The sequence below is a fragment of the Ovis aries genome, chromosome 12 (assembly GCF_016772045.2).
Source record: "Ovis aries strain OAR_USU_Benz2616 breed Rambouillet chromosome 12, ARS-UI_Ramb_v3.0, whole genome shotgun sequence".
Lineage (NCBI taxonomy): Eukaryota > Metazoa > Chordata > Mammalia > Artiodactyla > Bovidae > Ovis > Ovis aries.
In genome coordinates, this window is record NC_056065.1 from 51,522,397 (window position 1) to 51,536,634 (window position 14,238).

Genomic DNA, 14,238 nt, shown 5'->3' on the forward strand with positions numbered 1-14,238 from the left:
CAAGCATGCAAAGAACCCTGGCCGAGGTCTCAAAGCTAGGAAGTTGTAGAGCACTGATCTGCCTAAAAACGAAGCATCCATCTCTGCATCTTCAAAAGCACACACGTGCTTTCCATCTCTGCTTGCAAGCTTCACTTTTCAGGAAAATACACTAGCTCTGGGCTGGTTGCTAGGCAACTCTTGCCTGTAATTCTAAGAAATTACCAGTAGAGGGCGCTGTGATTCGCTCCTCCCTGGGGCCCACCGGATGGGTCTGACCTTCACAGAATTGGGTCCTGTGGCTGCCAGAGTGTGTGTAGCTGAGGGCAAACTGATGCGCTCTGGACCACCTCCACCTTTGGCCACATCTGAGCCCCGAGCTGCACAGACGGTACCTCTGCCCCACAACCCCACCCCGCAGGGGCCTGGACTCACCGAGGCTGGGTTTTCGATGACCAGTTCGTAGGTCAGCCCTCCAGTGCCGAACCTCAACAGGTCTCCCGGTAAGAGCTTCACAGCCACGTTCTGAATGTGGCACTCATTGACAAAGGTGCCGCTGCGGGAATTGAAGTCCTGGAGAACAAAGCTGCCCTCAGCCTCATTATATTCGATGAGCGCGTGATGGTTGTCGATGTCTGCAGACTGAAATGGAGAAGGGGGGACAGTCAGAGCCAGGAAAGTGGGAATAATGAGGGGGGCCTTAATACTTACTAGTGCTACTGACACTGGGTGCCTCAATGTGCTAATGGCTTCATTTGACTGGATGGCCACTGCAGTCGGAGGATGCTGAAGTTCAGAGAGGTTAAGTGACTAGCCTAAGGCCACACAGCAAGTGAACAGAGGGCCATGGGCTTTGTCTGACACCAGACCCAGAATAGTTGCCCAAGTCGTTGGACAGGGAGTCAGCCACCACAGAGAGGCAAGAGGGAACTTGGGGGAACTAGTCAGGAATTGGCCAGTCTTTCTATGATCCCACGTGAGTATACTTTGGGTTGTCCCAAATGGCAAGACAGCAGAAATGGCCCAACACAAACCAGAAAGGTCAGTTATTTACTGCAAGTGTTAAAGTGAAGGGGAGGTTTTATAATGATTATTGTTATCATTTGTTTGTTCTATTCATTTTTTAGAAAAACACGTTTTTTCTTAACAATGCAGAAAATGAGAGCTAGAGAAAAACATAAAGAAGACATTAAAATCACTTAGACTCTTGTTCCCCAGAGGCAGGCTCTGTCTGAACACAGCGATTCAGTCTTTTTCCTATGTTTACGATCTTTCTATTTATTAAATTTTATTTTCTCACCTTTTTCTTTTTTGTTAATTTATATCCTACTAATTTATTTATTTTTGGCATGGCATATGAGATCTAGTTCCCTCACCAGGGATCGAACCTGCACTCCCTGCTTTGGAAGATCAGAACCTTAACCATGGGACCACCAGGAAAATCCCACAACAGGTTTTATAGCTACTTTTGAAAAGTCTTGGTTTTCCCATGTGATTAATTATTTCTAGTGCTTCTTAAAAGCTAGTCAGAATTTATCTATCCAAAGATGATCTGGTCTTCAGTAGGTGCCCTGGTGTGACCACATTGCCCCCCAAAGAAAGGGATTTCAGACAGTGAACTGGCAGCGGGGGCAGAGGGCTCCTATGCAGTTTCGCTTAAGAGGGAGCAAAACTCAGCCCCAAGGAAGAAATATCACATTCACCTGCCTGGGTGCCCTGGACTACGGGCTTCAGGGCGTATGTGAAGTTTTCTGTCTTTTCAGCACACTGCCTATGAGCCATCCACTCCAGCCTGAGACTTCGCAATTATTTTCTAAGTTAATTCTTCTCAGAGTTCCTCACTCAACTTTCATACAGAGTACTTGGACTTAGAAATCTATACTAACATCCCACTTATATATACATCCCACATCTTCACAATAATCCAAAGGGGCACTGCCTCATTTAAACATTTCCCTGGTGGCTTAGATGGTAAAGAGTACACCTGCAAGGTGGGAGACATGGGTTCAATCCCTGGGTTGTGAGGATCCCCTGGAGGAGGGTATGGGAATCCACTCCAGTATTCTTGCCTGGAGAATCGCCATGGACAGAGGGGCCTGGTGGGTTACAGTCCACGGGGTTGCAAAGAGTTGGACACGACTGAGCGATAGAGCACAGCACAGATAGTTGATTTACAGTGTTGTGTTAGTTTCTGGTGTATAGCAAAGTGATTACATTACACACACACACACACACACACACACACACATAATATATATCCTTTTTCAAATTCTTTTCCATTACAGGTTAGTACAAGATACTGAATATAGTTCCCTGCGCTATGCAGTAGGTCTGACAGTTCCTGACTTTCTAGATGAGGAAACTGAGGCACAGAATGATGAAGTGTGCCCACAGTCACCCAGCTTGACTCGCCTGGCTTTGTACCCAGGTTTGCCTGAGTACTTTGCAAACTCCTACCAATCACTTTGACATTTAAATATTGAAACACAAGAAGAAAGCAGGAGTAGCTACATTAATTTCAGATAGAACCGACTAGAGCAAGGAAGGTTATCAGGGATAAAGAGAGGTGTTACATTATGCTAATGGGATTGATTCTCTAGGATGATGTAACAGTCCTTCATTACATGTGCCCAACAACAGAGCATCAAAATATGGGAGACAAAAACTGATAGAACTGCAGGAAGAAACAGACAAATCCACCATGACAGCTAGAGACCGCAGCATCCCTCTATCAGCAGTGGGCAGATCCAGCAGGCAGAGAATTAGTAAGAATACAGTCGAACTGAACAGCACTGTCAATCATCTGATCTAACAGACAGCCACACAACTTCGTGCCACAACCAATCACACACCCTTCTCAAGCTCATGTGGAACACTCACCAAATAGACCACATTCTGGGCCACAAAACATCAACAAATGTAAAGAGAATAGAAATTATGCAAAGTATGTGCATACTGGACCACCTGACCTGCCTCTTGAGAAACCTGTATGCAGGCCAGGAAGCAACAGTTAGAACTGGACATGAAACAACAGACTGGTTCCAAATAGGAAAAGGAGTACGTCAAGGCTGTATATTGTCACCCTGCTTATTAAACTTATATGCAGAGTACATCCTAAGAAACACTGGGCTGGAAGAAACATAAGCTGGAATCAAGATTGCTGGGAGAAATATCAATAACCTCAGATATGCACATGACACCACCCTTATGGCAGAAAGTGAAGAGGAACTAAAAGCCTCTTGATGAAAGTGAAAGAGGGAGAGTGAAAAAGTTGGCTTAAAGCTCAACATTCAGAAAACAAAGATCATGGCATCTGGTCCCATCACTTCATGGCAAATAGATGGGGAAACAGCGGAAACAGTGGCTGACTTTATTTTTCTGGGCTCCAAAATCACTGCAGATGGTGATTGCAGCCATGAAATTAAAAGACACTTAGTCCTTGGAAGAAAAGTTATGACCAACCTAGACAGCATATTCAAAAGCAGAGACATTACTTTGCTGACTAAGGTCCTTCTAGTCAAGGCTATGGTTTTTCCTGTGGTCATGTATGGATGTGAGAGTTGGACTGTGAAGAAGGCTGAGCACCGAAGAATTGATGCTTTTGAACTGTGGTGTTGGAGAAGACTCTTGAGAGTCCCTTGGACTGCAAGGAGATCCAACCAGTCCATTCGGAAGGAGATCAACCCTGGGATTTCTTTGGAAGGAATGATGCTAAAGCTGAAGCTCCAGTACTTTGGCCACCTCATGCGAAGAGATGACTCATTGGAAAAGACTCTGATGCTGGGAGGGATTGGGGGCAGGAGGAGAAGGGGACGACAGAGGATGAGATGGCTGGATGGCATCACGGACTCGATAGACGTGAGTCTGAGTGAACTCTGGAAGTTGGTGATGGACAGGGAGGCCTGGCGTGCTGCAATTCATGGGGTCGCAAAGAGTCGGACACGACTGAGTGACTGAACTGAACTGAACTGAGATAGCATATTAAAAAGCAGAGACGTTACTTTGCCAACAAAGGTCCATCTAGTCAAGGCTATGGTTTTTCCAGTGGTCATGTATGGATGTGAAAGTTGGACTATAAAGAAAGCTGAGTGCCTAAGAATTGATGCTTTTGAACTGTGGTGTTGGCGAAGACTCTTGAGAGTCCCTTGGACTGCAAGGAGATCCAACTAGTCCATCCTAAAGGAGATCAGTCCTGGGTGTTCATTAGGAGGAGTGATGTTGAAGCTGAAACTCCAATACTTTGGCCACCTGATGCAAAGAGCTGACTCATTTGAAAAGACCCTGATGCTGGGGAAGATTGAGGGCAGGAGGAGAACGGGATGACGGAGGATGAGATGATTGGATGGCATCACTGACTCGACGGACATAGGTATGGGTGAACTCCAGGAGTTGGTGATGGACAGGGAGGCCTGGCATGCTGCGGTTCATGGGGTCGCAAAGAGTTGGACACGACTGAGCGACTGAACTGAACTGTTTTCAGACCACATTGGAATTAAACTAGAAACCAATACCAGAAAGATAGATGGAAAATCCCCAAATATTTGGAGATTGGACAGTACATTTCTAAACAACAGATGGGTCAAAGAGGAAGTCTCACAAGAAATAAAACAAATTATCTTGAGTTAAGTGAAAATGAAAATACAAACTATGAATATTTGCAAGATGGAATGAAAGCAGCTCTTGGAGGGAAATCTGTGGCACTGCACACATATATTAGAAAAGAAGAAAGACCTAAAATCAGTAATATAAGCTTCCACCTTATAAAACTAGAGAAAGAAGACCAATGCAAGCCTACCACAAGCAGAAGAAAAAAAAGCAATGAATGAAATAACAAAACAGGAAAATAACAGAGAAAAGTCAGCAAAATCGAGAGCTTTCTTTAAAAAAAAAAATCAATAAAATGGACAAATTTCTACCAGGATAATCAAGAAAAAAAGAGAGAAGATACAAATTACTAAAATCAGAAATGAAAGAGAGGCCATGATCCTATGGACACTGAAGGGATAAAAAAGGGATATTATGAATTCTGAGGGGCTTCCCACATGGTACAGTGGTAAAGAATCCACCTGCCAATGTAGGAGATGCAAGAGATGTGAGTTCCATCTCTGGGTTAGGAAGATCCCCAGAGTAGGAAATGGAAACCACTTTAGTATTCTTGCCTGGAAAAATCCCATGGACAAAGGAGTCTGGTAGACTACATTCCATAGGGTTGCAAAGAGTCGGACATGACTGAGCGTGCACGCAATGCATGAATAATTCTATGTCCACACATTTGATAACTTAATGAAGTGGATCAATTCTTTGAAGGACACAATCTGCCAAAACTCACACAAACAGAAATAAATACCCTGAGTAGACTCATATCTATTAAAGAATTTGAATCACTAATGAATAACCTTTCAAAATGGAAAGTACCATACCTGGGTGGGTTCACTGGAAAATTTTACCAAATATTAAGGAAAGATCATGAACTCCTTATTGCCAAATTCAGACTTAAATTGAAGAAAGTAGGGAAAACCACTAGACCATTCAGGTATGACATAAATCAAATCCCTCATGATTATACAGTGGAAGTGACGAATAGATTCAAGGGACTGGATCTGATAGAGTGCCTGAAGAACTATGGATGGAGGTTCATGACACTGTACAGGAGGCAGAGATCAAGACCATCCCCAAGAAAAAATAAATTCAGAAAGGCAAAATGGTTGTCTGAGGAGGCCTCACAAGTAGCTGAGAAAAGAAGAGAAGCAAAACGCAAATGAAAAAAGGAAAGATATACCCAGTTGAATGCAGAGTTCCAAAGAATAGCACAGACAGATAAGAAAGTCTTCCTCAGTGATCAATGCAAAGAAATAGAGGAAAACAATAAAATGGGAAAGACTAGAAATCTCTTCAAGAAAATTAGAGATACTAAGTGAACATTTCATGCAAAGATGGGCACAATAAAGGATAGAAATGGTATGGCCTAACAGAAGCAGAAGACATTAAGAAGAGGTAAAAATACACAGAAGAACTATATTAAAAAGATCTTCATGACCCAGATAACCATGATGGTGTGATCACTTACCTAGAGCCAGACATCCTAGAATGTGAAGTCAATAGGCCTTAGGAAGCACCACTACAAATAAAGCTAGTGGAGGTGATGGAATTCCAGTTGAGCTATTTCAGATCCTAAAAGATGATGCTGTGAAAGTGCTGCACTCAACATGCCAGCAAATTTGGAAAACTCGGCAGTGGCCCAGGACTGGAAAAGGTCAGTTTTCATTCCAATTCCGAAGAAGGACAATGCCAAAGAATGTTCAAACTACAGTACAGTTGCACTCATCTCACGTTAGCAAAGTAATGTTTAAAATTCTCCAAGCCAGGCTTCAACAGTATGTTTTGAACCCTGAACTTCCAGATGTTTAAGCTGGATTTAGAAAAGGTAAAGGAATCAGATATCAAATTGCCAACATCTGTTGGATCATTGAAAAAGCAAGAGAGTTCCACAAAAACATCTACTTCTGCTTTATTGACTACACCAAAGCTTTTGATAGTGTGGATCACAAACTGTGGGAAATTCTTCAAGAGATGGGAATACCAGACCACTTGACTTGCCTCCTGAGAAATCTGTATGGAGGTCAAGAAGCAACAGTTAGAACTGGACATAGAACAACAGACTGGTTCCAAATTGGGAAAGGAGTATGTCAAGGCTGTATATTGTCACCCTGCTTACTTAACTTACATGCAGAGTACATCATGTGAAATGCTGGGCTGGATGAAGCTCAAGCTGGAATCAAGATTGCCAGGAGAAATATCAGTAACCTCAGATATGCAGACCCTTATGACAGAAAGTGAAGAACTAAAGAGCCTCTTGATGAAAGTGAAAGAGGAGAGTGAAAAAGCTGGCTTAAAGCTCAACATTCAGAAAACTAAGATCATGGCATCCAGTCCCATCACTTCATGGCAAATAGATGGGGAAACAATGGAAACAGTGACAGACTTTATTTTCTTGGGCTCCAAAATCACTGCAGTTGGTGACTGCAGCCATGAAATTAAGATGATTGCTCCTTGGAAGAAAAGCTATGACCAACCTAGATAATGTGTTAAAAAGCAGAGACATTACTTTGCCAACAAAGGTCCCTCTAGTCAAAGCTATGGTTTTTCCAGTAGCCATGTATGAATGTGAGAATTGGACCATAAAGAAAGCTGAGTGCCGAAGAACTGATGTTTTTGAACTGTGGTGTTGGAGAAGACTCTTGAGAATCCCTTGGACTGCAAGGAGATCCAACCAGTCAATCCTAAAGGAAATCAACCCTGAATATTCATTGGAAGGACTGCTGCTGAAGCTGAAACTCCAATACTTTGGCCACCTGATGTGAAGAACTGACTCATTGGAAAAGATCCTGATGCTGGGAAAGATTGAAGGCAGGAGGAGAAGGGTTCGACAGAGGATGAGATGTTTGGATGGCATCACCGACTCGATGGACATGAGTTTGAGCAAGCTCTGGGAGTTGGTGAAGGACAGGGAAGCCTGGCATATGGCAGTCCATGGCATCGCAAAATATTGGACATGACTGAGTGACTGAACTGAAATGAAGAATATCAGTTCTCTATAATCTCTTTTGGAAAACAGAAGAGGGAATACTCCCTAACACATTCTGTGAGGCCAACCTTACTCTAATACCAAAATCAGATAAAGATATTACAAGACAGGAAAACTGTAGACTAGTTCTTCCTTTCCAGAAAGATGCAAAATCCTCAACAAAATATTAGCAAATTGAATCCAATAACATATAAAATGAATTATACCACAATCAAGTGGGATTTATTCCAGGTATGCAAAGATTTAGAAATCAATGTAATCTATCACATCAATAATGTAAAGAAGAGAAATCCCATTGCCTTATCAGTAGATTGAAAAAAGAGCATTTGACATAATTTAAACACCCATTCATAATAAACCTGGTGGGTTCCCTCATGGCTCAGATAGTAAAGAATCTGCCTACAGTGTGGGAGACCTGGGTTCAATCCCTGGGATTGGGAAGATCTCCTGAAGGAGGGCATGGCAGCTCACTCCAGTATTCTTGCCTGGAGAATCCCCATGGACAGACAGTTGCAAAGAGTTGGACACGACTGATCAACTAAGCACAGCACCCATGATAAACCAACAAACCACCACCACAACTCTTGGAAAATTAGGAATGAAGGGGAACATCCTCAACCTGATCAAGTACATCAATAAAAAGCCTAAAAGCTAACATCATACTTAATGGTGAGAAACTAAAACCTTTCCAATTAAAATCAGGAATAAGGCGAAGATGTCCCCTTTCACCACTCATTTTCAATATTGCCTTTTATGTCATAGCTAATGCAATAAGACAGGAAAAGAGAATAAAACATTATAGATTGGGAAGGAAAAAAAGTCTTCTTTGGTGAGGTGTCTGTTCAGATCTTTGGCCCATTTTGTAGACTGCATGATTGCTTATGCAGAAAATCCCAAAGAATTGACAAAAAGCCCTCCTAGAACTAATAAGCAATTATAGCAAGGTTTCAGGATACAAGATTAATATGCAAAAGTCAATTGCTATCTTATAAACCAACAGTGAACAACTGGAATTTGAAATTAAAAACACAACACTGCTTAACATTAGCACCAAAAAAAAAAAAAAAAAAAAGAGATAGAAATGCTTAGGAATAAATCTAACTATAAATTTTATTCACTAAGTATAAATTTATTTATTCAAATAAAATACTTTGCTATATGAAAAAAAGAGCTATATGAAGAAAACTATAAAATGTTGATGAAAGACATCAAAGTAGTTTAAATAAATGAAGAGATATTTCATGTTTATTTGAAATTCCTTAATGACATATGATATTTAACATCTTTTCATATGCTTATTTTACATCTGTATATCTTTTGAAAAATATTTATTTATTTGGCTGTACCAGGTCTTAGTGCAGCATGCGAGATCTAGTTTCTTGACCAAGGACTGACCCCAGACCCCCTACACTGGGAGCCCAGAGCCTTAGCTACTAGACCACCAGGGAAGTCCATGCATATCTTCTTTGGTGAGGTGTCTCTTCAGATCTTTTTCCCAGTCTTAAGTTGGGATGTTTGTTTTCTTATTGACTCATTTATTATTTTACACTGATTTACAGTGTTATTTACTTTCTGCTATACAGCAAAGTGATTCAGTTATAGATATATACAGTCTTTTAAAATACTCTTTTCCATTATGGTTTATTACAGGATGTCGGATATGGTTTCCTGTGCTATATGGTAGGATCTTCTTGTTTATATATTCTATATGTAATAGCTTACATCTGCTAATTCCAACCTTCCACTCCATCCCTCCTCTGACTCCCCTCCCTTGGTAACCACAAGTCTGTTCTCTATATCCACCAAGACTCATTTATTTTGGATTTGTACTTTTAGCATCTTTATTTCTAAGTGCTTATAGCATCTGTATTTGTAATTGCCATAAACTGGAAGCAACCAAGATATCCTTTAAAAGGTAAATGAATAAACAAATTATGGTACATCTCTACTATGAAATATTAGTGATTAAAAATAAATGAGTTATCAAATCATGAAAAGACATGAAGGAATCTTAAGTGCATATTGCTTAGAGAAAAAACCTAGTCTGAGAAGGTTACATACTGTATGATTTCAACTGTATGAAATTCTGGGAAAAGTAAAGATTATAGGGACAGCAAAAAGATCAGTGCTTGCCAGGGGCCCAGGGGCCCAGGGGCTTGAGGAGAATAGGGGATTTTAGGGCAGTGAAATTATTCTGTATGATACTATAATGGTGGAGACTTGTCACCACACATTTGTCAAAACCAAACAATGTACAACACAAAAAATGAGTCTTAATGTAAGCCATAGACTTAGTTAACAATAACACATCAATATTGGTTCGTCAATTGTAACAAATGTACTGCACTGATACAAAATGTGAATAACAGGGGAAACTGTGTTGGGAGTGGTGGGATATATGGAAACTCTCTGTACTATCTGATGAATTTCCTGTAAACCTAAACCTGTTAGAAAAAAATAAGGCATAAAAAAACATGAAAACACATTAGTTCTTTGGAAAATGCCACCCATATCGTCATCATCACCATCCCCCTTGATCTTTGTGTCCTATGGACCTTTAGTATTTCCCATGAGTAAGAGAAATTCTGTGTGTTACATTTTGCTTTTCTCTTCCCAGGCTTCACTACTTTCAGTTCCCCAAAAGCTGACAAGCCACTATTAAGAAATCAAAGCAAGCAGGAAGTTTTAAATGACTTCACAAAATTGCGTGAACCTCTACCACATGTTAGGCAAGGAAAGAGCTTCCTAGTTCTCCCCGATAATATCACTTCTTCCCTTTACTTGGAAAATTGCTAAATGCTCCTATCAGACAGAAGTCTGCTGCTGATGCAGACTGATTATATAAGCTCCATCTTGTTGAGCTGTCCTACCATGAGATAAACTGTTATTATTATCATCATCCTCTAACATATTTTGAGAACTTCCTATGAACTGGGCCCTGTTGAAGCATGCTGTATGCATTCTTTCATTTAATCTGCATGACAGCCCTATACAAGGGTCCTATTACTATCTCCAATTTAGAGATGAAGAAGCTGAGACTCAAAAGGTGAAGAGGACAGCATTATTTCGATACCAAAACCAGACAAAGACACTACAAGAAAACAACAGACCAATATTTCTTATGAACACTGATACCAAGATCCTCAACAAAATATGAGCAAACGGAAGCCATCAGTACATTAAAAGGATTATACACTATGACCAGATGGGATTGATTCCTGGAATGAAGACGTGATGGTTCAACATATGAAAATCAATCCATGTAATATATCACATTAACAGAAAGAAGGAAAAAAAGTGATCATCTCAATTGACGTAAAAAAGCATGTGACAGAATGCAACACTCTTTCCTGATAAAAGCACTCAACAGAAAGGAAATAGAAGGGAATTACTTCAACATGATAAAAGCCAAATATGAAAAGTTTGCAGGTGGCGTCATACTCAAAGGTGAAAGACTGAAAGCTTTTCTTCTAAAATCAAGAACAAGATGCCTGCTTTTACCACTTCCATTCAACAAACTACTGGAAGCCTTAGCCAGACCAAATAAGCAAGAAAAAGGAATAAAGGAATCCAAATTGGAAAGGAAGAAGTAAAATGATCTCTGTTCAGAAACTACATGATCTTATATGTACTAAATCCTAAAGCGTCCATGAAAACACAACTCTGTTAGAACTAATAAACAAAAATCAGTAGCAAAGTGGTAGGATACAAAATCAACACACAAACACTGGTTGTATTTCTCTATAGTCACAATGAACAATCTGAAAAGGAAGTTAAAAGTATAATTTCAGAGACTTGCCTGGCGGTCCAGTGTTAAGACGCTGCAATTCCACTGCAGGGGGCGCAAGTCTGATCACTGGTCAGGGACTAAGATCCCACCTGCGGCACAGCGCAGCCAAAATTTTTTTAAAAGTTAAAAGAGGAAATAATTTCACTTAAAATAGCATCAAAAAGAATAATACTTTAGAATAAATTTAACCAAGGTGGTAAAAGATGTATACACTGGAAACTATAAAGTGTTGCTGGCAGAGATTAAAGAGGAGACAAATAAATGGAGAGACACCTGTATTCATGGATTGAAAGACTTATACTGTTTAAGATGCCATTACTACCCAGAAGGATCTACAGATTCAGTGCAATCCTTATCAAAATCCCAATAGCAATTTTTGTAGAAACAGAAAAATCCATCCTAAAATTCATACGGAATCTCAATGGAACTGAATAGTCAAAATGATCGTGAAAAAGAAAAAGTTGGAGGTCTCACACTTACTGATTTCAAAACTTACTTTTGATAGGTGCAAAGCTACACTAATCGAAACAGTGTGATACTGACATAAGGTCAGGCATATAGACCAATGGAACAGGATGGACAGCACAGAAATAAACCTTTGCACGTATGGTCAAATGATTTTCCACAAGGCTGCTAAGATCATCCAGTGGGTGAAAGAACAGTATTTTCAACAACTGATGCTAGGAAAAACTGCAAAAGAATTACCTTGGACTCTTACCTTACACTGTATACAAAAAGTAACTCAAAGAGGATCAAAGACTTATTGCTGTGCTTGCTCAGTCCTGTCTGACTCTCTGTGACCTCATGGACTCTAGCTCACCAGGCTCCTCTGTCCATCGTATTTTTCCAGGCAAGAATACTGGAGTCAGTTGCCATTTCCTCCTCCAGAGGATCTTCCCGACTCAAGGATTGAACCCGTGTCTTCTGAGTCTCCTGCACTGCAGGAGGATTCTTTACCACTGAGCCACTGCAGAAGCCTGGCTCAAAGACTTAAACATAGCTTAAAACTATAAAACTTTTAGAGGAAAACATAGGAGGAAAGCTTTATGACATTGGATTTGGTAATGCTTTTTTGGATATGGTACCAAAAGCATAGGCAACAAAAATAAAACAGATAAATTCAACTATATAAAAATTTAAAACTTCTGTGACTCAAAGGACACAATTAACAGGGTGAAAGGCCATCTACAGAATGGGAGAAAATACTTGCAAATCATGTAACTGAAAAAGAGTTAATATCAAGAATATGAGGCTTCCCAGGTGGTGTTAGTGGTAAAGAATCCGCTTGCCAATGCGGGAGCTGTAAAAGACACAGGCCGATCCCTGGATCGGGAAGATCCCCTGGAGGAGGGAGTGGCAACCCACTCCAGTATTCCTGCCTGGAGAATCCCATGGACAGAGGAGCCTGGTGGGCTACACCACATGGGGTCGCAAAGAGTTGGACTCAACTGAAGAGACTTAGCATGCACACACATCGAGAATATACAGGGACTTCCCTGGTGGTCCAGTGGTTAAGAATCTATTTTCCAATGCAGGGGACATGGATTTGATTCCTGGTCAGGGAACTAAGATCCCACGTGCTATGGGGTAACTAAGCTTGCATGCTGTAACTACTGAGCCCAAGCACCACAACCAGACAGAAGGCCAGGCACCACACTGAAGAGCTCGTGTGCTGCTCCCACGTGCTACAACTAAGGCCTGACACAGCCAAGTAAATACATAAATATTTTAAAAAGAGAACTCCTATAACTCTATAGCAAAACACCCCAAATAACCTAATCGAATATGGCAAAGAACTGGAATAGACATTCTCCAAAGAAGATACACAAATGGCCAACAAACAGAAAAGATGCTCAACATTACTAATCATTACGGTAATGCAAATCAAAACCACGAGATATCACCTCATACCACCTGGATGGCTATTATCAAAAACAAGGGAACAACGGAAAATGACATGTGTTGGCAAGGATGTGGAGGAAGTGGAACACTTAGGCACTGCTGAGAATGTAAAACGGTGCGGCTGATATGAAAAAAAGTATGGTGGCTTCTCAAAAATTTTAGTATAAAATTATCACATGATCCAGCGAGTCCACTTCTGGGCATATACCCGAAAGAATTGAAATCAGGAACTTGAAGAGACATCTGTACACTCATGTTTATGGCAGCATGATTCACAGTTGGGCTTTCCTGGTGGCTCAGACAGTAAAGAATCTGCCTGCCATGTGGGAGACCCGGGTTCAGTCCCTGGGTTGGGAAGATCCCCTGGAGAAGTGAATGCCACCCACTCCAGTATTCTGACCTGGAGAATTCCATGGAGAGAGGTTATAGTTCATGGGGTCGCAAAGAGTCGGACACGACTGAATGACTGACACTAACTATTCACAATTGCCAAAAGGTGGAAGCAACCCATGTGTCCATCGACTGATGACTGGATAAGCAAAATGTGACCCACCCATGGAGTGGAATATTATTCAGCTCTAAGAACTGGGCTCAAGTTCAGCTCTCCCATTTCCTAGCAGGGTGACCTTGGGCAAGTGATACCTCGGTTTCCTCATCTGTAAATGAGGGTAACATTAGGACAGTCTTATAAGTTATTGGTGATATAATACATATAAAAGCATGCATGTTTTTAGAAGAAAACATAGAGCGAATGCAGTGTTCTCTATTGGGAGCAGGAGGATGTGCTCTGGAGTCGGAAAGCCTGGAGTTCAAGCCCCGTCGCTGCTGCTCTCCAGCTGGGCAGCCCAGGGCATGGGTCTTTGCTTCTCTGCTGTTGCTTCTTGAACTGTAAAAGTGAGTTTCATAAGCTAGGCTTCACAGAATTGACAAAAGGTACTGCTTGATGAAGTGTTCAAAGTAGTAGGAAAACATTTTTGAAATT

General features: G+C 41.0%; 1 protein-coding gene across 10 annotated transcripts in view; it reads right to left on the reverse strand.

The window, feature by feature from the left end:
- FHAD1 (forkhead associated phosphopeptide binding domain 1) overlaps positions 1-14,238 on the reverse strand; it is a 162,679-nt gene that overhangs the window by 129,920 nt on the left and 18,521 nt on the right. For all 10 annotated transcript variants that reach the window (XM_060396588.1, XM_060396586.1, XM_027975873.3 and 7 more), the window contains exon 3: positions 415-621. In XM_060396588.1, coding sequence (XP_060252571.1) covers positions 415-621 — 207 coding nt within the window. The remainder of the gene's footprint in view (positions 1-414; positions 622-14,238) is intronic.